This window comes from Apodemus sylvaticus, chromosome 19 (genome assembly GCF_947179515.1).
Source record: "Apodemus sylvaticus chromosome 19, mApoSyl1.1, whole genome shotgun sequence".
NCBI lineage: Eukaryota > Metazoa > Chordata > Mammalia > Rodentia > Muridae > Apodemus > Apodemus sylvaticus.
The window spans coordinates 19,597,862-19,618,746 of NC_067490.1; the positions used below are offsets into that span (position 1 = coordinate 19,597,862).

The window sequence follows — 20,885 nt, forward strand, 5'->3', positions numbered from 1 at the left end:
ATCGAAAACCACACTTAGCACCACATTCTTCTGCAGAGGCCACCTGAAGGCAGAAGGTGGCCTCAGTCCTGGGGCTTTCAAATTCAAATGGCCACTCTACAGTTCGGATCTATCCAAGGACTAACTCGCAGCTATTTTTATAGTCTCTTACTTGGCATTGGCAATGTCTAAACATACAGTGTTCCTGGTAATGAGTAACAAATGTCAATATTTAGAAGAAAACCAGAGATTCATAAATATTGAAGACTTATTAAAAACAAGCGTCGTCGTCGTAACAAAGAGCACATTTTTTTTTTAACATTTAGAACATTTGTCAGCAGCTATTTTTAGGCCAATTTAAAATATTTATACCCCAAAACTGCCAATAAATCATTTGTTGTCTTCCAAGTCATTTGTATTGTTCTTCCTGTGGGTGGAAGGGGGGGGGCGTCTATCTTAACTTTTGTCTCTGTGGCAAAACATGAACAATGGCAGGCTGATGTGAAGATAAGAGACGATTAGTGAGTGGGATAATTCTGGCAGGGGGAGAAAAAGCCATTCACAGCGTTGGAAATAGAAATAAAGATAAAGAGATAATGAAGGAAATACACTTAAGCCTAAAATGTATAAGAACTTGGGACTATTCCCTGGGCAGGATAGAACTAAATTCTGTTGGCTTAAGAACAACTTGCAAAAAGGCTTGCGTTACTGCTAATAGCCCAGGGTAGCGCGTTGTTACTGCCTATGCGGTTACTCTGGAACACTAGATGCAGAAGCCACAGAACGCTGGCTACTGCGGTCCTGTCGGTGTGACATGACTCCTCTGAAATCTAAAGTGGACTTGGAGCAGCTAGGACCAATCCATCTAGAAATGGCATCGGGAGGCATTTATGAGAAACACATCCCACAGGGAGGCAGGCCAACAAAGACTTTGAGAGCGAGGCCAAGGAAAAACTCACGTTGGTTAAAAATGATGTCCACAGCCACCCGAGGAAGCTGTTTCCACCTCTCTGTAGGATGACCATCATAATAAAATGAGTCTGCAGACAGCAGTCCCATAAAAGAGCCCTTCAGATGGCCAAGCTGTTCTGGACTGTTTGAGTACACGAGAGAGGCCCACCGTAAGAGAAAGAGCACCCAAAATTCACCCTAAGAAGCACTTAAGAGAATGGTTCACGAGTACACTTGTTTTTACCACTTCATTAGCTTAGCACTGAATTTCCTGTGAAGGAAAAAGAAAATCAGCTTTATGCCCAAATTCGCTGTTTTACATCAAGCATCAAATGAAATTCTATCATACTCATAGCTTGGTTAGTGACAGAAATATAAATATTTATAAGAAGTTTAGCGGAGCCACTGAGTCAACTGGTTGTTTGCTAATATTATAAGATTTTTATTCTGAATCCAAAAAAAAGGGGGGGGGTGACTTTTAAACATTTTAAAGCTGCTAGAGCTTTGAAAAGAATCCAAGGCCCATCAGGATGTAGGCCATCGGAATTTAAAGACAGTAATTAGGCTTTCTTCACTGATAAGAAAAAAAGAGGCAGAACTTCAGGTTTCACCCTCTGAGGATTAAGGATACTTACAATATGGTGACATTTTCAAAACATATATCCGTGATCGTCTGGTCCACGATCATCATGTCGGTGTCCAACACTTGAGCTCCCATCCTGAATAAGCAGAAGATGGCGAAACGCTGTGTGCCTAGAGGAGAGGCAGTGTAGGAGCCGTCACAAGCTGGACGGGAATCACGCCTGTGTGAGACACTGGGTGGTCCCTCCCCCCATCGCTCACTCAAACCCGACCTCAAACCCAGGAGCATCAGAGAGAAACATCAGCCCCTCGGCATCCCAAAGAGATCTCTGCAGTCAGATCGGATCACTTCGAGAACTTTCCACCTTCTTGGTCAATTTAGCGCCACACATATAAATGATAGCCTCATTTTACGTCCAAGTCCTAAGAAAAGGTGACTTTAAGAGAGGGCGCATGCCTGTAATCCCAGCACTCTGGGAGGCAGAGGCAGGTAGATCTCTGAGTTTGAGGGCAGCCTGGTCTACAGAGTGAGTTCCAGGACAGCCAGGGCTACACAGAGAAACCCTGTCTCGAAAAAAAAAAAAAAAATCTAAAAAAAAAAAAAAACACCAAAAAAAAAAAAACTTTAAAAAAAACAAAAAAGAGAGAGAGAGAGCGCAGGGGCATGAACAGTGGCCAAACGTCTTCCACCAAACTCTATGAAAGGGAAGAAGGTTCCTGAAAAACCCCAACACCCCAACAGCAGGCACGGATGCAAAAAACAGCTGCCAGACTCTCCAATTTGGTGATGGTCTTAAAAAATACCAGGTGATTAAAGAGCTAAGTCCTCATTACTGAGAAAACGTAGCTCTTTAAGAGAGTTTATTCTCTACAGTAATCGGGAAGATTGACTCAGATCCCACAAGCATTCCTTGGTGAAGTGAATTATACGTCCTAATTGAAAAACAAACATTAACCTGATTTAGATTCTTCATGTAAAACTAATTATGCCTGATACCATTCTGTTTTGTTGGAATATGGACAAGGCTATCGCGGTAGAAGGGCTGCCGGGATTCCTGGCTTTGCCTCGAATAGCTAGGGTATATTTCAGGTTAGCGTCCATGATCCAAGCAATACACAGACTTGTGAAGACTGTGTATAGCCAATGAAATGATGGCGAAGGAGGAGGAGGAGGAGGAGGAGGAGGAGGAGGAGGAGGAGGAGGAGGAGGAGGAGGAGGAGGAAGAGGAAGAGGAAGAAGAAGAAGAAGAAGAAGAAGAAGAAGAAGAAGAAGAAGAAGAAGAAGACGCCACCAAGCTAAAAACTTTTCATTACATCCTCTTAAATGATTTAGCAAAGCAAAGCTCAGACCTCCTGGTCATAGTAAGAGAAAAAAAAAGAAAGAAAAAGAAATTCCACATTTACTGACTCACCCATGCCTTATTGGGGCACAGAGGGCTCTACCTTTCTCCCCATCTCGCCACCCTGAGCCCATCACATAAGTTCCCATCCATCCCTGATGCCTCCCCTCCTGGGCATGCATATCTTAATCTAAGCCAGGGAACTGATACGCAGACTACCAAATGAGAAATCAACAGTTCGCCGACATGGTGCTTACTGCCAAACGGCACCGATATGTCTCGGAACCAAAGAGTTCTGAGCTCGGAAATCACACGTGTGTGTCCTATGCACTCAAGGAAACATTCCCAGATACAAATTAAAGCCATACGTACATTCCTTATTACTGAAGTGATCGGAGTCTTTCCACATTAATGGTATTCGGATATCTATAAAGAAGGAAAAAGAAAAGAAAAAGAAATGATTATTTTCATAATTTTTATTTCACCCGCAATGGGAACCTCTGAGCTCCATGACAGATTATGCCCACCAAAGAAAAAAAAGAAATGTACACCAGCAATTTCCTAATTACCATTTATAGATGATTTTTTAAAATGTTTTATTTTTATGCAGATGGGTATTTCGCCTGCATGTGAGTCTCTGCACCACTTGTAGGACAGGTGCCCATAAAGGCCAGAAGAGGGCGCTGTATCCAACAGCTCTGAGGTACCTGTGGTTGTGAGCCAAATGTGGGTGCTGGGAACCAAACACAGGTCCAGAGCAAGTCGGCGCATGTTGTCAGCCACCAAGCCATCTCTCCAGCTCTACGGGCGTATTTTTAGGAATTATTAAATACGTGTGAAATTTGTATTTGAAGTGAGAACACATCCCTGAGAATATTATTTTAGCTCCACGTCTATGCCCTCCCCCCCCCCCCAGCTTTATGCTGCCTTCTTTGTTATCTGTGCCATTCTGAGCCCATCCGTGCTTGTTCCTGGGCCAAATGTGTCCTGTATGGAACGGAATCAGTTATCGACGCACACCTTCGGATGCCAACTGTCATTGTCTTTTGGAGGCATGTGACTGTCACTGGTTCTTTATAAGAATTGTTTTCAATTTTGGTCAAAATCCCCTCTCAAATGTTTTTTTTAATTTTGTTTTTTTGTTGCTTTGGTTTTTGTTTTTTTGTCTTTGTTTTTGTTTTTGTTTTTTTGAGACAGGGTTTCTCTGTGTAGCCCTGGCTGTTCTGGAACTTACTCTGTAGACCAGGCTGGCCTCAGACTCAGAAGTCCACCTGCTTCTGCCTCCCAAGTACAGGTGTGTGCCACCACCGCCGGGCTCAAATGTTTTAATATGCAAAATAACTTAGGAATGTATAACACACACACACACACACACACACACACACATATATATTTACTTTATGTCTGTGTGTGTAGATCAGAGGCGACTTGTGGGTCTCAGGAGAACTGAAGTCATCAGGGTTGGTAGCAAGCAACTGTATCTGTTGAGCACCCTCACTGGCCCAGGGAACTAATAACACTGAATATTTTATCTTTACATAATATATTTACTCTCAACATTTGCTCTAACTTTGACTCTTTGTTTGAGGACTGGAAGTCAACCCCAGAGGCTCAGAAGAACCTCCCACCGAGAGCTCTGCCTCCAGGTCCTACCCTTGAATTTTAATTAAGGTTATTTCTTATATATTTAATGCTTGGGGGGGGGGTTGTTGCTTTATTGTAAGTTATATTTTTTTCCATTGTAGTCCCTAGCAAGTTATTGCTGGTTTTAAGAAAAGCTGCTGCTCTGTATTTATTTATCCTAAATCCAGTCGCATCCTATTGAAGGCTTTAATTCAAGTGTCTCAGTCGCTTCCCCGAGGTCATATCCATCTGCCATTCATTAGCCTCAAAAGTATCCGATCTGCCTGTTTGTTTTTCAATAGCTTTGTTTTTTTGGCCATTATGCTAGCTACAACGCCAAACCAGTGCTAATTTATGTTGATGTAATAAGTCGCAGAAATTTTGCCCTTGATTTTAATGTGGATGTCTTCATTGTTTTAGAATTATGACCCGGCTGATGGCCTGTCCAAACTCACTTCTTGCTTGACCGCAGTGGCCAGTGGCTCTCACTCGCAGCTGTCCTGGCTGTGGGGGCGACACTTCCGACTGTTCACGCTCACCGGAGGACACTGACCCAAGGCTTCCTTCCTTTCTCAGCCCCCTCCCCACAGCTTGGGTTCGAGCCTGTTTGATTGACAGGCCCCGCCTCCTCTCGGCTCCCCAGGTAAGCAAAGGGAATCTTTCTCATCAGTGTCCCTGCTGGCTGTGCATTCTTCACACAGCGAAGGATCCAGCTTCGAATGACAGAAATACCTTCTAGATTCTGGCAAATGATCAGTTGGGTTTCAGCTTACAGTGTTCTGCCTTTGTCTTTTATTTATTTATTTATTTATTTATTTATATTTAAATGTCTCTACTGACATTTTATGACGAACGAATTAAGACAGTCCCAACAACACTGTAGCTGACTGGATGTCCCAGGTCCTTGGCTATATAATTTTGGCAAGAGAGATCTAGGGACTGGGGCGATGGCTCAGAGGTTGAGGTTTAGCTGCACAAGCAGTTTAGATAGCAGAACCCACTTACCTGTCCGGTGGCCATGGCCGTACCTGTTAATTCCAGCCTCAGGGGGTCCCCAAAGAAAGTTGGCTCTAGAGACTTAGGCATCACCAGCAACCGGTGAGTTTGATTGACAGGCCCCACCTCAAAATGAGTAATGTGGCCTAAGGTCTGAGGATGCCACACCCCTGGGACCCCAAGCATATACACATGTACTTACACATGTCTACATACATGCAAATATACATGCACACATATGAAAAGAAAAAGGGAAACACACACACACACAAAAAAAAAAAAAAAAAAAAACCAAACTGCTGAGATTTGTGGGTAAGCGATTTGGCCTAGTCATTGAACATACACACCAGCTGCCCCGCATCACCTGGTAGAGGAAGGATGGGGCGAACCTGTTATTTGGATAGTTAGGAAGCTCTGGTCTGTGGAAACCTCAAAATCTATGTCTGTCCTGTTTACAGCGCAATCTTTGAAACATTCTCAAACTGGGCTGCAAAGATGTCCACTCAGCAGAAATCATGCTAAGGACATGGGCGTCCCATCTCCCGGGGTTCATGACTTAATTTTACTTAAAAGTGTCTTGGGGAGAAAAAAATGTAGACCTCGGCTTCTGTACAAAGGTATCTGAGATTAGGAAAGGCCACCCTTGGTCTTAAGGATTTTTGTTTTAAATGGGGTGGCAGCAAACGATCGATCTCAAAAGGACAACAGACGGTGTTAGTCACTGAGCCCACTGAACGGGTCACCTACCTCATTTGCCTACGGAGTGGTACCTTATTAGAAGCAAGGGAAGGGGGCACTAATTAAGTGGTGATGGGGAAAAAAATCTCTTAAGTTCTACGATATTGAATCTACACATGCCAAAATGTATTTAAACACAGTAGAGAGGACTCTGCAAATGTTCTCCATTCCGCAGCAAAAAGGACCCAGGCAAAGCAGTGGTCCTCATGTCAGCCACAAGCACAAGACCAGGACCAGGACATAGGCCACGCAAGCAGGTATGGCCGGCCACAAGCGGAAGCCGTCGCTGTGAACTCAAAAACACGCAAAACAGGCAAAAATAAAAGGTTTCAATGCAGTTCATCTAATTTTCTGAAGCGCCCCTCCCCCCTTACTGGGGGCAATTTCTCCAATTTTGCCCGGGAGATCAAATAAAATCACAGTGCCATGGTTGTGAGCGACAGAGGACCAGCAGGCCAGGTGACTCAAAAGCAATCGCTCTACTTCCTTTGGGCCAATGGGATCCACCAGCTATTACTGGGGGTCAGCGAAGCCCACAAGGCTGCCTGCAGGTTGTGGGGATGAGGTATCTGCGAGCCAGCCATGCTAATCGTGTGGCATCTCCAAGCCACCTCTTGCAGGGGTGCAAGCAGGGATGGAGAGCAGCTGATTTGGAGAAACTGAGACCGACGGCCTAAGCGCCACCTAGTGGCGAGGTGCCTCCTCGCCCTGCGAACAGGAAACGCCATTCCAGCCGGAGCAAAGATGGGAGGGAACGGAGGAAATGACAATTTCACAACCCAATTAAGTGTCTCAATCAAGGCCTCTGTTGACAAGGGAAGGAGGAGGGGAAAATCTGCCTAAACCACGTGGCTTGCGTGATGGAAGACGGAGTCAGGGGAAGAATTGGGCAGAATGGAAAACTTGGCGGGGCGGGGCCAGTTTGCTTTTTATTGGCTGAAAGTGGTCAGTCATCTACCCGATATATTCACCGAGCAACCACCAGGAGCCAAGCCCAGTGACAATGGCTTGGGTATAATGTGATAAACAGAGCAAGCATGGGCCAAACCCCCACGGAACGTGCAGCCCGGAGTATCTTTACAAGTCAGGGAGAGGACGCTCGTGGGTTTGCAGCCCAACCCCGGGCACTCAACAGCAAGCAGGTGACTTGAACACACCTTCCACACGCCCCAGAGCCTGAACAGAAGACAAAACCCGCACAACGTGTGTAACATATGACGGAGTTTCCCCAACCCCTGAAGTTCCAGGCAATTTTAGAACATAATGATTAAATAGAATCAATAAAGAATGCCCAAGGGCAGCAATGATAGCCCATAAACAGTATTCAGGGACCCGCAGAGACACGCCACAGCATACCTGACAGGGCGATCTTTCCTCTGCAGGGTTCTCGATCTTTACTTTCAAAACTCGCATCCCTGTCGAGAGAAAAACACATCAAGTCTTTTGAAAACAGCCGAACTTTAAAATAGAGAGGTAGCTATGAATACTAACGACCAATGTGAAGTATTTGCCTCAAAGGATGTCCACTCAGCAGCTAGCTAGCTTTCAGGGGAGATACAGACACACCTCCTTTGAGTGCATGTAAACTATTATACTTCCTAACAGTGTGTACTGGTTGCACTATGATGTCCAACCTATCACACAACGTGCACTTCGAGTTCGTCAGCTACGCTGGCCTGAAAGCGTCGGAAAGACTTACCCAGCCAGTCTGTGGGCTGCTGGTCCTACCCCCCAAATCACCCTAGGCGTTATTTTTATGTGCAGTTGGCGTGACATCTCACTTCTTGTCAGCTTTAGAGAATGAACACACAGTACTCTGATAAGAGAGAATGGAATTTGGGGAGGGGAACATTAAACCATTTCCAAGGAAATTCTAAGACGGAAGCCAACACCAATCCCAAAATTGGGATTTCACACCGCACAGAACAAAGTGAGACTGTGTGGAAGATTACACAGTCAAGGCTAGCCTGTGCTACCTAGGGAGATTCTGTCTCAGAAATAAAGCCAGGGAAGATGAGATGGGTCAGTGGGTAAAGGTACTTGCGGTCTAACCTGGGGTCCCGAGTTTGATCTCTAGGGTCCACATAAGGCAAAGAAAGAACAGATTCCTGCAAAGTTACTACGTAAAGATATTCCCAAACTATAATTGAAATCTAATTGACGATAACATTTTGAAGAATTAAGTCTGTTTTTAAAAAAAAATGAGAAAAAAAATCAAACCTCAAATTTCTGGAACTTTAGTTATTTTCAATTCCAATACTTTCAAAAATGTTATTTCGGGTGCAAAAAAAAAAGGATGTTTTTCCAGTACATCCAAATGACATCCAAATTAACAATAAAATTGCTAAATAGGATCATTTTACTAGGTTAGAGATATACTTGCCAGAAAACCTGTAACCAGAGGATAGGGCAAAGTTATGAAACAGTGTATTTTATTCAAACAAACCCAGTTTACATTCTTGTGTAAGATCTGCAGATACTAGAAATTTTTTTCCAGAGCTAAGGTCTAAGCCCAGGGCCTGTTATTCTACCACTGAGTAAGAACTCTCTAACACCTAAAAGACAAACATAATAAAATTAAGGAAATCACCTGTAGGTACAAAAAATTATCAACAGAGGGCGCCAGCCTGCCACTCTCTTACTCCAAGATCTGTCTGAAAAAAACATTGAGTAAACACAGATTGGCCTGTTTTATATTGTTCCATATGGGGATTTTAAAACAGCCATTTCTGTGCCAAAATTAGTGTACTGTAACAATAAATAGCATAATGGCAACAATATTTTACTTTTTTCCTTAATGAAATAGTAAGAGGATTCTGAACGGTATTCTGTAACTTGAAAGCAGATAATAAACCCTCCACCTTTTATGCAAATAGGTGAAAACTAAATCTCAAAAATTCATAGTGTGGAATTTCAAATCACCCGAAAACTATGATAGTAATAGCTTCATGATATCCTAGATTATACCCCACGTGTGCTCTAGTCAGCCCCTCTCCACAGACACCAAACCATCTACAATTTAAGAAATAAATTCAGCGACGATGCCTTTAAATACACGTTTCATTATAGAACTACTACAAGTACAGAATTTTTACTTCCCCGCTGGGCTCGTTCTTATTTTAACTTACAGTCTGTAAGCAATAAAGCAGGAGGGTGTGAGGACGGCCGTCACACCCAACAAGCAATGTTATCTCGGCACTATTAAAAACTCACAATTATGTTGAATGACACAGATAATTAAATCCTATAAAGGGCTCTAATTATCATCATCAGTATTTTTTTTTTGTATAAAGCCAAATAAAACATTTCAGACTTAAGAGTGGAGAAGGGATGGACCGGCTGGGGAGGGGGACGGGGGCTGATGGAGGAAGGTGCTGATATGCAAGCTCTCAAGTGTGGAGGAGGATGCTGTGCCCGAGAGAGCGCCCCACCCGGGACCGAGCCTCAGTGGCCACGGGGCTTCTGGGACTGCGCGGGAGAGGGCGGGAAGCACCACGCATGCTTGGAACGGTGCACGCAACAGACCTAGAGTCACGCCTGGGCTTCACCCATCAATCACAGCTTCCCTTAGTGAGTTGCTGTACACCTGGCAGCATCCACAGAGCGACAAGAGACACGGCTGTGGAAGAAAGCGCCAGGTCTAATGCGCCTGTGGAATCCTTGAAGATGCCCCACAAACGCGGGCACCGTGTTTGTGAACACGGACGTTTTTGGCTCCGGGGAGGAGCCTAGGTGTAGGGAGAAGATACACTTGCTAATGTGATCAGCCGGCGTCTAACTCCACGTCCCTGAGGCGCCTCATCTAAGACTTTCTCTACACGTACCACCAAAGCCTTCACTCATATCAACGAGAAAAGCAAGCCCTCCTGTAGCCCTGCACACCAGATGAGGGTGGGACGAAACTGCTCCCCATAAAACAGATAGCAGACGTGAGCTGAAGAGGGCATAGAGAGAGATGTGTGGTTCGTTAGTAGAAGATCTAGACTGCGAGCTAAGGTGTGGGGTAATTCCTGTTATATTCGGTCAGTGGCCTCAGGCTCTACCTGCAGATGCAAAGGGAAGCAGTAAACAGAGAGATCCCATGGAAGAGTCGGGAATCATTTTAAATCCCAGGAAATACCGGTAAAGGGCTACAAGGCTCTCTCATGAATGATGAGGATATACTTATGTATATGTGCGCAAGATATTTTCACTTGTGAAGGAAGAAATAAACCAGAAAGCTGTGCTCATTTTTAGCTCAGAGTCTCAGACCCCCCTCCCCCACCCTATCTTGTCTATACAAATCTAATATGGGTGAGACTTCCTTGACATCTCCCTAAGTCATCACTCCAGAAAGGCTAAGGTGCCAAGCTCACAAAAAAACGCCAAACTCACAATTCGTTCCAAATGCTGAAGAAGCGGTAAACGTGGTAGATATGGGTCCCAGAAGACGACTAGAGGAACTGCAAAATAGTGAATGCCTGGTCTCGCACTCCCCTAAACCAAGCCTTCTCAAATTTTGCCATTTATGTGATCCCTCACTATCAAAAAAGCCTCATAAAAGCTATAAAACCAAACTTCACCACAGTCTAGATGCACGAGCTTTGTCTCAGACAAGTACTCTGCTCTGCAACGAGTGTCAGTATCCAACTCTGCCACAGCTCCTGACTCAGCACATCCCTGCCTGACCTGTGGCCCGCTCAGGAACATCAGCCTCCAAATGTCTTCCTACACGGTGATACTGGGACAATTTTATTAGTAATGATGAGACATAAGACACAAAAAATAGATCTGCTGATTACTAAAGCATTCCATTAAATACATGTACATATATATGTATGTATATGTATGTATATGTATATGTGTATATATGTGTATGCATGTATATGTGTATGTGTATATGTATGCATATGTATAGTATTTATGTGTATATATGTATATGATATAGATATGTCTATGTATGTGTGTATGTATGTACATATACATATATACATGTATGCACATATACACACATATGTATATATATGCATACACATATATGTATGTACATATATGTATATATGTGTATTTATATATGTATATGTATATATGTATGCATGCATGTATGCATGTACATATTTGTGTATTTATATGTGTATATGTATATATATGTATATATGCATGTATGTGTGTATATATATGCATGTATATGTGTATATGTGTGTGTATACGTATATATAAGTGTGTATATATATTTATATATGTATATGTGTATGTATATGTGCATAATGCCCACATAGAGGTGTTACCTTTTCACCTTCCACACAGTGCACCTGCAGCACAAGGACCAAGCAAATGGGTCAGCATTTACAGTAAGGTAAGGCCACTGACAAAGCGGCCACTTTGCATCTAGATGTCTGCTGCAACACAACCCTATTCCTCTTTTACGTTTACAGACACCTTCTCTGACCTGCCTCTACCTTACTTGTACAGAATTTCAGGGTGGGACACAGTGCCCCACCCAATGACCAAGAAAGCACACAGAGCGGCTTTTCCCCCTTGTACCAGAACTACAAACAGACCAGGGAGACAGAGGCTATACTAAGGCACACTGAAGTCTAGCCTCTGGATCCAGTCACCCAGGGCCCAGGTGAGACTTGGCATTGTCTGTGAAATGAGACACAGTGTGACACACAAAAGCTACATCTATCCCACAAGGGCCATGTGGAGTGACAGGGACCACAGGACGGGAAACTAAGCAGCAAGTCTTGACTGGAACTAGTTGGCAACCCTCCTGGGAGCACCACTCCCTTCTGGGAGCACCACTCCCTTCTCTGGAACTGGCTCACCATCGGAAGGGCTGTGCTGGTCTATTTTAAGTCCCTGTCCATGTATAGGTTTGTCATCTGCGGCCCACTCAATTCGATTTGCCTAAGCTCCTGTTACTCTTAGTACAAAAAGCATACTAAAAGGGATTGTTTAATTAATTAAACAACTAAACAATTAATTTTCTTAAAATTTTTAATTTAAAAAAACATTAATTTTTTTTTTTTATGTGTATGCGGTGCACCGTGTGCATGCCCAGAGCCCAAAGGAAGGCAGAAGAGGGCATAAGATCGCCCAGTACTGGAGTTATGGATGGTTATGAACTGCCTTGTAAGTGCTACAAACTGAACCGGGTCTTCTGCAAGAGCAGCCAGTGCCCTTAGCCACCGAGCCGCCTCTCTAACACAAGCAATCAACTTCTCAGAGACACTTCTCCACAGACTCCACTCTCGGCCTCTGTCCTCTCTCCTTAAAAGCCCGCCCCATCCTTTTCTCCTAACACACTTTCACTTTCGAACGAAAGTGTGCCCACCTTAGCCAGCCCAACGGAAGCGCCTGTTCCCATCGAGTTTGCTTTGATCCCTGCTGTCCTCTCAGCTGCGACATTGGCTGGCACTCCCATGCTGGCCTTTAAACAGTTTGGTGTCCTGACATTTTTTTTTTTCAAACTTACATTTAAACTATCTCATGTCTTTTGTTCAAATACCGAAGTACGCTAAAGTACGCTAAAGTGAAGGTAAGTTACAGCACTGACCGTCTTCTGGTTGAATTTGCAACTTCTTCTTCTAACCTCTGTAGCTCCGCCGTGTACGCCTGTATCCGAGCACCGCACACCATGAGGTTCTTCACTGCGTGCAAAACCTGGTCTTTTTTTATACTCAGTGAGAGCAGCTTCCATATTCCTTCTCGCATGCGGATTTCTAAGTCTATCTTCTCTCGGAGGCTGCGGATCTAAAACAGAGAATCCTCCGTAAGAGGCTGCAAGAGTCTAGAACTACATTTAAGACAGGCAACGGGAAATGTAGTAAGACACTGTTTGGTTTTTACACCGTTCTGAGAATGAAACCAAGTTTCCCAGAGTGAAACAAAATACTGCCGTTTTCAAAAAGCTATATGCAAAATTCTCAAGTTTCTTGCATTATTAGGAATTCTTTCCAACTTACTGGCTAAAAGGGAAAAGAAAGATGAGAAAAACATGTTGCTACCATAACTTTTGTTAGCTTAACAGAGCTCTCAAAACCCATGTCTGCCCAGAACCCTTTAATGGGCCCTTATTTGGATACAGAATTTTGCATGTGTTATTAATTATAATGGGGGGGTCACATTGGTGTAGAATGGGCCTCACATCTTGATAAGGTCATGAAAAGACACAGAAACACAGAGAGAAGGCCATGAAAACACAAGATACACAGAGGCCACATAAAGATAACGGACACATACAGAGAGGCCATGTATAGATTTAGACACAAAGGGGCTATAAGGAGACAAGGAGACTCACACACACAGGACTGGTCATATGAACACACACACACACACACAGAGAGAGAGAGAGAGAGAGAGAGAGAGAGAGAGAGAGAACCAAAGCCAGATCCATATGACAACGGATACATGAGGAGATATGTATCACGTGAAGACAGAGATCGAACACAGGTTGGTCCCAATAGCCAAAGCCTGAAAGAGGCAAGAAAGGGGTATCCCTGAGGGCCTGCAGAGGAGTGTGTATGTGTGTTCGTGTGTGTGTGTGTGTGTGTGGTGCTATCAACACACTGACTTCTGGCCTCCAGAACCGGGGAGGCGGGCAGGGGGATGTGCCTGGTCATTTGTCACGCAGCCTTAAGACCTACAGAATAAGCAACCGGAGAGACGACAGCTCAGTGATTAACAGAATACTTGATGCTCATCCTGTGGACCACAGTTCGGGCCCCAGCGCATACATCCAGCAGTTCAAAACTGCCCGTAACGTCAGTTCCAGGGGACCCAGAACCCCCTTTCTCTACACATGTGCACATATTCCCGCAGCTGTCACACACATATAAATAAAAATACTTTTAGGCATACAATAACAACTCTAAGTGGCATACTACGCACATGCGCAGATCACGAAAACTACAGGAGGCTCCGAAGCACCTGAGGGACACGGAATTCACCAAGGGGGGAAAAATCAGCGCTAATCAAACAGCTGATTAGCAGTGGAGCGAACTCGGCCGTCCTCACAGTGAGCGGCGGACACCTGACTCAGGAGCCAAAGGCTGGAAACTCCGTGCCCGGAAATCGCCAGGGGCCTCGGCTGCGGGGACAGAGACTCATCTCTGGATGTGTTTACTTCAGAGTGACCAAGAAATGTCTTTGTAGCCTAGTTCTGGTTCTTGGTCTTCTGTTAAACGACCGTGTGATGGCCTCACTCAAAACACAAGGCTCATTCGTACCATTAAAAGTCTACAAACAAGACGCAAAGTCCTCCGTTCACTCCCAGTAACTTTGTAAATATTAGAAGCCACAGAGGCCCTCTTTATGACCAAGCACGGAACCCACATGTGTCTATTTCTAAGTGACGATCCTGGCTTCACTACAGCGGTTAAAAAAAAAAAAAAACCTAAAAAAAAAATTATTACTTTCTCATTGTAATGAAATTCAATTTAAAAATGTGGATAAGATCTAAGAAGTGTCAAGGATTAAAAGGACAATCGTTTCAAAAGAAAGAGAAGAAATCAGTTAGGAGAGTTGGCAGTCTGTGATGGTCACCCACCAACGCAAACTGTCAGATGGTTTGACTTGACTCTCTAATCGGCTGAGCTATTCACCCAGGAGAACAGGTCTGTTTAATGGCCTTCTGTTAGTTACCACAACATGGCGTCCTCACGGGCCAACCTTGTCATGTTGTATATACTGACTCAAGCTGGGGGCGCCCTATCAACACTGTCCCTTGCTGGACATTTTTGTTTGACCATGACTGCCTCCCACCAACTCTGACTGCACGCAAGGATGACTCGTAAGCCCCAACGTCATCATCTCCCCTTTCACGTCAACAGGAATTAATTATAAAAGCCATCTATGTGACCCAGTACTAAGTGGCGGGGCGGGGGCAGGCTGGTTACCACTGGTAAGTGCATACTGGGTGCTCCTGGAAGCAGGAGTGAGCCGCTTCACCCCACAGCACAAATAGAACTAAAGGCCGTCTGGTGCCTCAGAATTCAGCTTGGCCTTTCAAACGCCCCCATGAGACAGACAGCTGCCAGAGGTTCCGAAAAGCTGGCTATATATCCGAGAACCAACTGAGGCACGGAGAAAGAACCTTATGAAAGTTCCCGACCCATCCACTTAGGTCTTTGGAAGGAAGACAGAACTTTTTTTTTAAAGGGCCCTCTAACGTGGTGTTTCTCAACCTGTGGGTCGCGACCCCCTTGGAGGAGGGGGATTCACATATCAGATGTTTTTATGTCAGATATTTATATTACGTTTCACAACGGTAGCCAAATGACAGTTATAAAGTAGCAACAAAATTATTTTACGGTTGGGGGGGGGTCATCCCAACGTAAGGCACTGTCTTAAAGGGTCGCAGCCTTAGGAAGGTTGAGACCCACTGCTCTAGCGGTTTGTTTTTTTAAATAGCAGGCGGACTGCAATTGTGGACAGAGAAAATCAAGGATCTTAAGGTTGCAATAACCTGGAGTCACCAGCAGGGGGCCACAACCAAACTCCACATTAGCCTGGGCTTTAGGGCTTCCATCTATCTGGGAGGAATATTTTCTGCTATTATCAGCTGGAAAAAAAAAAAAAAACTTAGGAGATGACAAAGGATTGGGAAACGGTAGGGACAAGGACCTCCAAGTCTTCAAACAAAACAAAACAAAGCTTACACGTGAGACTAAGTTAACGCACACTAAGGAAATAAGGCATCCGCGGAAGATATTTCTAGAACTCCGTCCTTTACTGCAAGACTTAGCAAACTGTGGTCTGGTTGGTGGCTGGTTTTGTGAATAAAGTTGTCCTGTGTCACACCAGCTCACAAAGGAAGTTGTATTGGATCACTGGCTCTGGCTGCTTTGCAACCACAATGGCAGAGCTGAGAAATGTGAAAGATTGTGGCCGGCAAAATGGAAAACATTTACCATGTGGCCTCTTACGCACTTCGTGTAGATGGCGCCGCAGACTGGGGCCGTGTCTCCTTTGTCAAAGCTAGACCAGCAAGCGGGAGAGGGCTGAGGTGGCAGGGTGAACTCCCCGCTAATCGTGCTGTCTGCATTGCCTTTGAATACACTTAGCTAACAGTGTCCACTCACACAGCAAGCTTATGCTTCCCATATAACCTGTTGGCTCGCAGCCACCCTACCTGGAGAAGGAAACCTCTGACCAGGAATACTAAACACCCTTAGTCAAGGAACTGCTGAAAGAGCCAATAATTAGTCTTTACTTAGTAGGTGTGCATGGTACTGCTGGGAGAAAGTGCTGTCTGACTCAGGACATCCAGCGTGACATCCAGCGTGACTAAGGGTCACGAAAGGAGGGGACACCCACTGAGCATGCTGTCATGTTGACTGGCCTCCAAGAGGGCTGAAGAGCTAACGTCACTACTGTTCCAGCCCCAGCCCACAGGGCACAGCCAGGCAGAGGTAAGGAAGACTGTGGCCAATCTGAAAAGCTGTTCCGCATGCTTCATGCTGCAGTGTTGGAAAACGGTCCCCGTTCTCAGGGTACCATTAGGTCAAACAGAAACCTATGTCACTGTCCTGGTACGGTTAAGTAAAGTTAAGAGCTGAGAACGGACGGAACAAAGCTAAAAGCAGAATAGCTGGACCCTTGAAAAGCAGGAGATAGGGGCCCAACGGGAGCACTTGCTGTTCTTGCAGAGGATGTGAGTTCGGATCCCAGAATCCACAGCATGCAGTTCATAAACAACTATGACTCGAGTTCCAGGGGATCCAATGCCTTCTCCCGGCCTTCCAGGTACCCCATATCCATGTGTACACACACACACACACACACACACACACAAATACATAGATAAAAATAAATGTTTAAGATAAATAAGAGTAGAAATCAGGAATTGAGGAGATGGACAGACACAGTGCTCACTGTGCAGGCATGGGGACCCGAGTTCACCCACAGAAAAGCGGGGCACCAGGGCGTGCCCCTGAAACCTCAGGGTCAGGGAGCTGAGGGCAGATAGATCCTGGGGCTTACTGGCCATCAGTCTAGCCAAAATGGAAAGCTGCAGGTTCAATAAGAAATATAGTCTGTCTGTCTCTCTGTCTGTCTTTCTCATACACACACACACACACCCAGCACAGTGGCACACACCTTTAATCTCAGCATAGGGGTGGCAGAGGCATGCAGATCTCTGACTCCATGCTAGCCTCCTCTAGTTCCTGAGTTCCAGGCCAGCCAGGGCCTACTCGGCAAGACCTTGTCTCAAAAAAACAAAAAACAAAAAAACCCCAAAAAAACAAAACAACAAGGGCTACTCCGAAGCTGACCTCTGACCTCCCTATGTGCGTGCATAAGTCTGCACACGTGTGACATGTGTGCATCTTCACACAGAGAGACATCAGAGCAGGGTATAGTTCAGCAGTGCAAGGCCTCTCTAAAAGGCGTGGAGGCCTGGATTTGACCTCGAATGCCACAGAAAGGTAAAACTTACAAAGCTGGCGATCTAGGTTATGGAAGAGAGCCATCTGGACGGTTTTAAGAACCGCACAAAAAGGCAGAGAATGGGCCTTCATTGTCCATCCTGAGAAGCGACTTTGACAACAGCAAGCAGGGATGGAAGCTTCGAAAGCCAAGACGGAAACCATCCGTAGGTAATTCTGCTGCCCACCTAACAACTGTAATGACGACGAGTTGGTAAAGAGACCAAAGGAGAGGTGAAGACAAGGAAAGGCTGTTTATATACAGTATGTTGACTTCAAGAATACTTAATTAAATTATTAATGTCATTATTATCATGTGTGCCTGTGTGTATGTGTAAGGTATGTGTACAGGGTGTGTGTGTGTGTAATGTGTGTGCACACAGATACCTGGCATACTGTGGTATTTATGTAGCAGTCAAACAGCAACCTTGGGGAGTATCCTCTCCCTGCACCTCAGGTCCCTAAGATCAAGTTGAGGTCCACATCAAGTGCAGCAAGCAGGCTTACCTGTGGAGCTAACTCACCAGCCCTAATCTCTGTTTCTTAAACAACATCCCACATGAGAACTGAAGAACTGCTTATGTACAGAAAAAAAAAAAATTAACACTAGCCTTTCTAGGGAACTGAACTGCAGAGAAACGTAATTGTGTCCTGAGAAGACTTTACAAGGACGAACTGTTTCTTCCCAAATGGCATTTCCGCTTGCACTTTTTCGTAGGAGCATAGACTTTAGCAGGAAGAACGGTTAGGTGCTCGAAGGAGTAGGACAAAGGGATGTAATAAAAATAGTCATCTCTCAAGCCTGTGCTCCTGCCACAGAGAGGCTACCAAACCCAGCATCCTTCCAAGACAGGTACCTCAGCCATTCTGCAGCTGTGGAAACTGAACTCAGAGTCACGCGTGGGTCGCTGAGAATTACACAGCAGAATGGGATTTGACCCCAACCTCTCTCCAAAGCCACTATGCAGCACATGAGGAGTCAGGGACGCCACCGAGGTTGGAGCACAAAGGGCTAAACCTCTGGCCTTGTCCTGTCAGAGCACAGATTTCATTTGGGGGAAGTGGGACACATACCAAATAAGAATGCAGGGTTTGTTAGTCAAGTATAATATCCTCCTCCTGACTCAGTATTTATTCCTGTGACGTTGAAACCTATTACTATTTTGTTGCTTATCTTCAAGACCCAAACAAAAGCCAATTCTACATTTGAATGATTTTGATCTTATGCTTAGAAAATTATTAACTTGCTGTATTTACATAAACATGCCTTAAAATATTTGCTATATATACTGAGTATTGTATGCATCATACACACATACACACACACACACACACACACACACACACACTTTCCTTCCATACAGCTAGCTCCGTTATCCTCTTTTCTCCTCTGTACCATTCTCAAATGTCACTGTCACACACACACACTAACAAGCACACCTGCACGGCCACAACATCACTCACACAATCCCCATGAGAAACTCAACAGATCTTCATTCAGTTCCATAGAAATAGAGGCTGTATTGTTAACAATCAACACAGGAGTGGGGTGTGGCTCAGCTGATAGAGGGCTAGCCAAGAATAGACAAGGTACTGGGTTAGACCACAGCTCCACTCCCCGGAAGTCAGGCTTGGTGGGGCACTGCCTGTAAACTCCACAGTAGGAAAGAGGAGGCCAGAGGAGCGTCAGGAGTTCAAGGCTACCCTTAGGAAAGGCACTGAGGACACCAAGAATACATACCAAAAGAAGAAGACATGCTTCACAAGAGAGCTGAAAGTTTAGTGTATGTTAGTGGAAAACATGTCTTGTGACGACTAATAACTCGAAGCCTGGCTCAATTTTCCAGAGACTTAAGAGGACTTCCTCATTCTGTGAACCTGCAGTCTGCTTCTTGACCCACAAATCTAGCAAGAATATATGGTTCAAATTACTATACTTCAGGAGCCAGTAAGAGGTGAAAATTAAAACAGAAATGAAGATATAGCTAAAAGGGTATAAGGGGCTTCTTTTAATTAAAATGCTAAAATAATGGAACTATACTTTTAACTGGGGTTCCCAAGAAATATTCTCGACTACACTAAATGTAAAAGATTTTGAACACATTTTAGATAGAAAAAAAAAAGGACACTGGATTTGTTTGCAACTCGGTCTTCCTTTTAACTAGTATTTGTGCAAGAATCCACGTTTAAACTTACACCTTCCTAAAAAAGTAAGAACAAGCCATTTGAGCATCCACCCCGCAGCCCCCCACCCCACCCCAAGTTTGATGTTCCGCTCTGCAAGCCTGGGAGGACCCGCAGGTGGGAAGGGCCCCCGGCGTCTTCCTCCAGCCCCCGGGCCTCGCTCTCCTCCGTGGGTGCAGCCTACAGACGTGCAACCCCACGGAGCTCGCCCGGCTACCCGGTATCGGTCCCGGCTGCGGCTCGCCAGTGCCCGGCCTCGCTCACCTGCTGCGCGGCGAGACCCCTCGGCAGCTGCCGCTCCATTTCGGTGCAAGTCCTGGACGATTTGAAAAGCGCGCCCCAGGGCTGCAGCTGCAAACCGCACCAACCGCTCGGCCGTACCAAGTCGGGGCTGCAGGGGGTACACGGCCCACGCCGCCGCGCAAGCGCACTAGGGGCCGCTCCGTCTTTTAAACAGCACGAGACTGTTTAAGACCCTCAGCAACAGCGGGCTTAAGCACGGGTGGGGAGTGGGAGGAGTCTGGATGTGTGGTGGGCGTGGCCTCAATAAGAAAAGCGGGCCGGGGTTTTTTTGTGGTGGGCGGAGTCTGAACTAAGAACACGCCTGGATAGGCTGAACCGAAGCAGAGTGGCTTGTTTGTGTCGGCTAGTGGGCGGGGCTTCAGCCGGTGGGCGGGGTGGAGCCTTTGAGAAGGCTCTCCATAGAAATCTCTCGCAGGTGGTTTTCTTGTCAGGTTTGAAGTGAGCTTTCTTCATGCATCCTGCCCGAAGTTCTTTAAAGGGATGGACTGGCCGGACCCCACAGACCAATCAGTAATATAAGGCACCATTATCTTTTGCGAGTACATATGTCCCTGCGTTTGTTCGCTTCTAAAGTGACAGCAAACTGCACTATCCAGAAGCCTGGTCATCAGCACAGGCTTTTATTAAGAAAGAGGAAGGGAAGATGCCAAAATGCTGAACAAGGCCTTAAGCATGGCGAGCAACTGGTCCACCACTAAACTCTCCAGCTTAGACTTTAATTAGAGGATGTCCACACCCCTGTAAAGTGTTTAAAATTATCCCTTGGAGTATCTTGTAC

General features: G+C 45.3%; 1 protein-coding gene across 1 annotated transcript in view; it reads right to left on the bottom strand.

Moving 5' to 3' along the window:
* Rtkn2 (rhotekin 2) overlaps positions 1–20,308 on the bottom strand; it is a 63,699-nt gene extending 43,391 nt beyond the window's left edge. The window contains exons 1-5 of the mRNA XM_052164189.1: positions 20,069–20,308; positions 12,748–12,944; positions 7,566–7,624; positions 3,225–3,278; positions 1,566–1,683 (exon numbers count right to left, since the gene is read on the bottom strand). Coding sequence (XP_052020149.1) covers positions 1,566–1,683; positions 3,225–3,278; positions 7,566–7,624; positions 12,748–12,944; positions 20,069–20,107 — 467 coding nt within the window. The 5' untranslated portion in view covers positions 20,108–20,308. The remainder of the gene's footprint in view (positions 1–1,565; positions 1,684–3,224; positions 3,279–7,565; positions 7,625–12,747; positions 12,945–20,068) is intronic.
* Between the last annotated feature and the right edge of the window lie 577 nt (positions 20,309–20,885).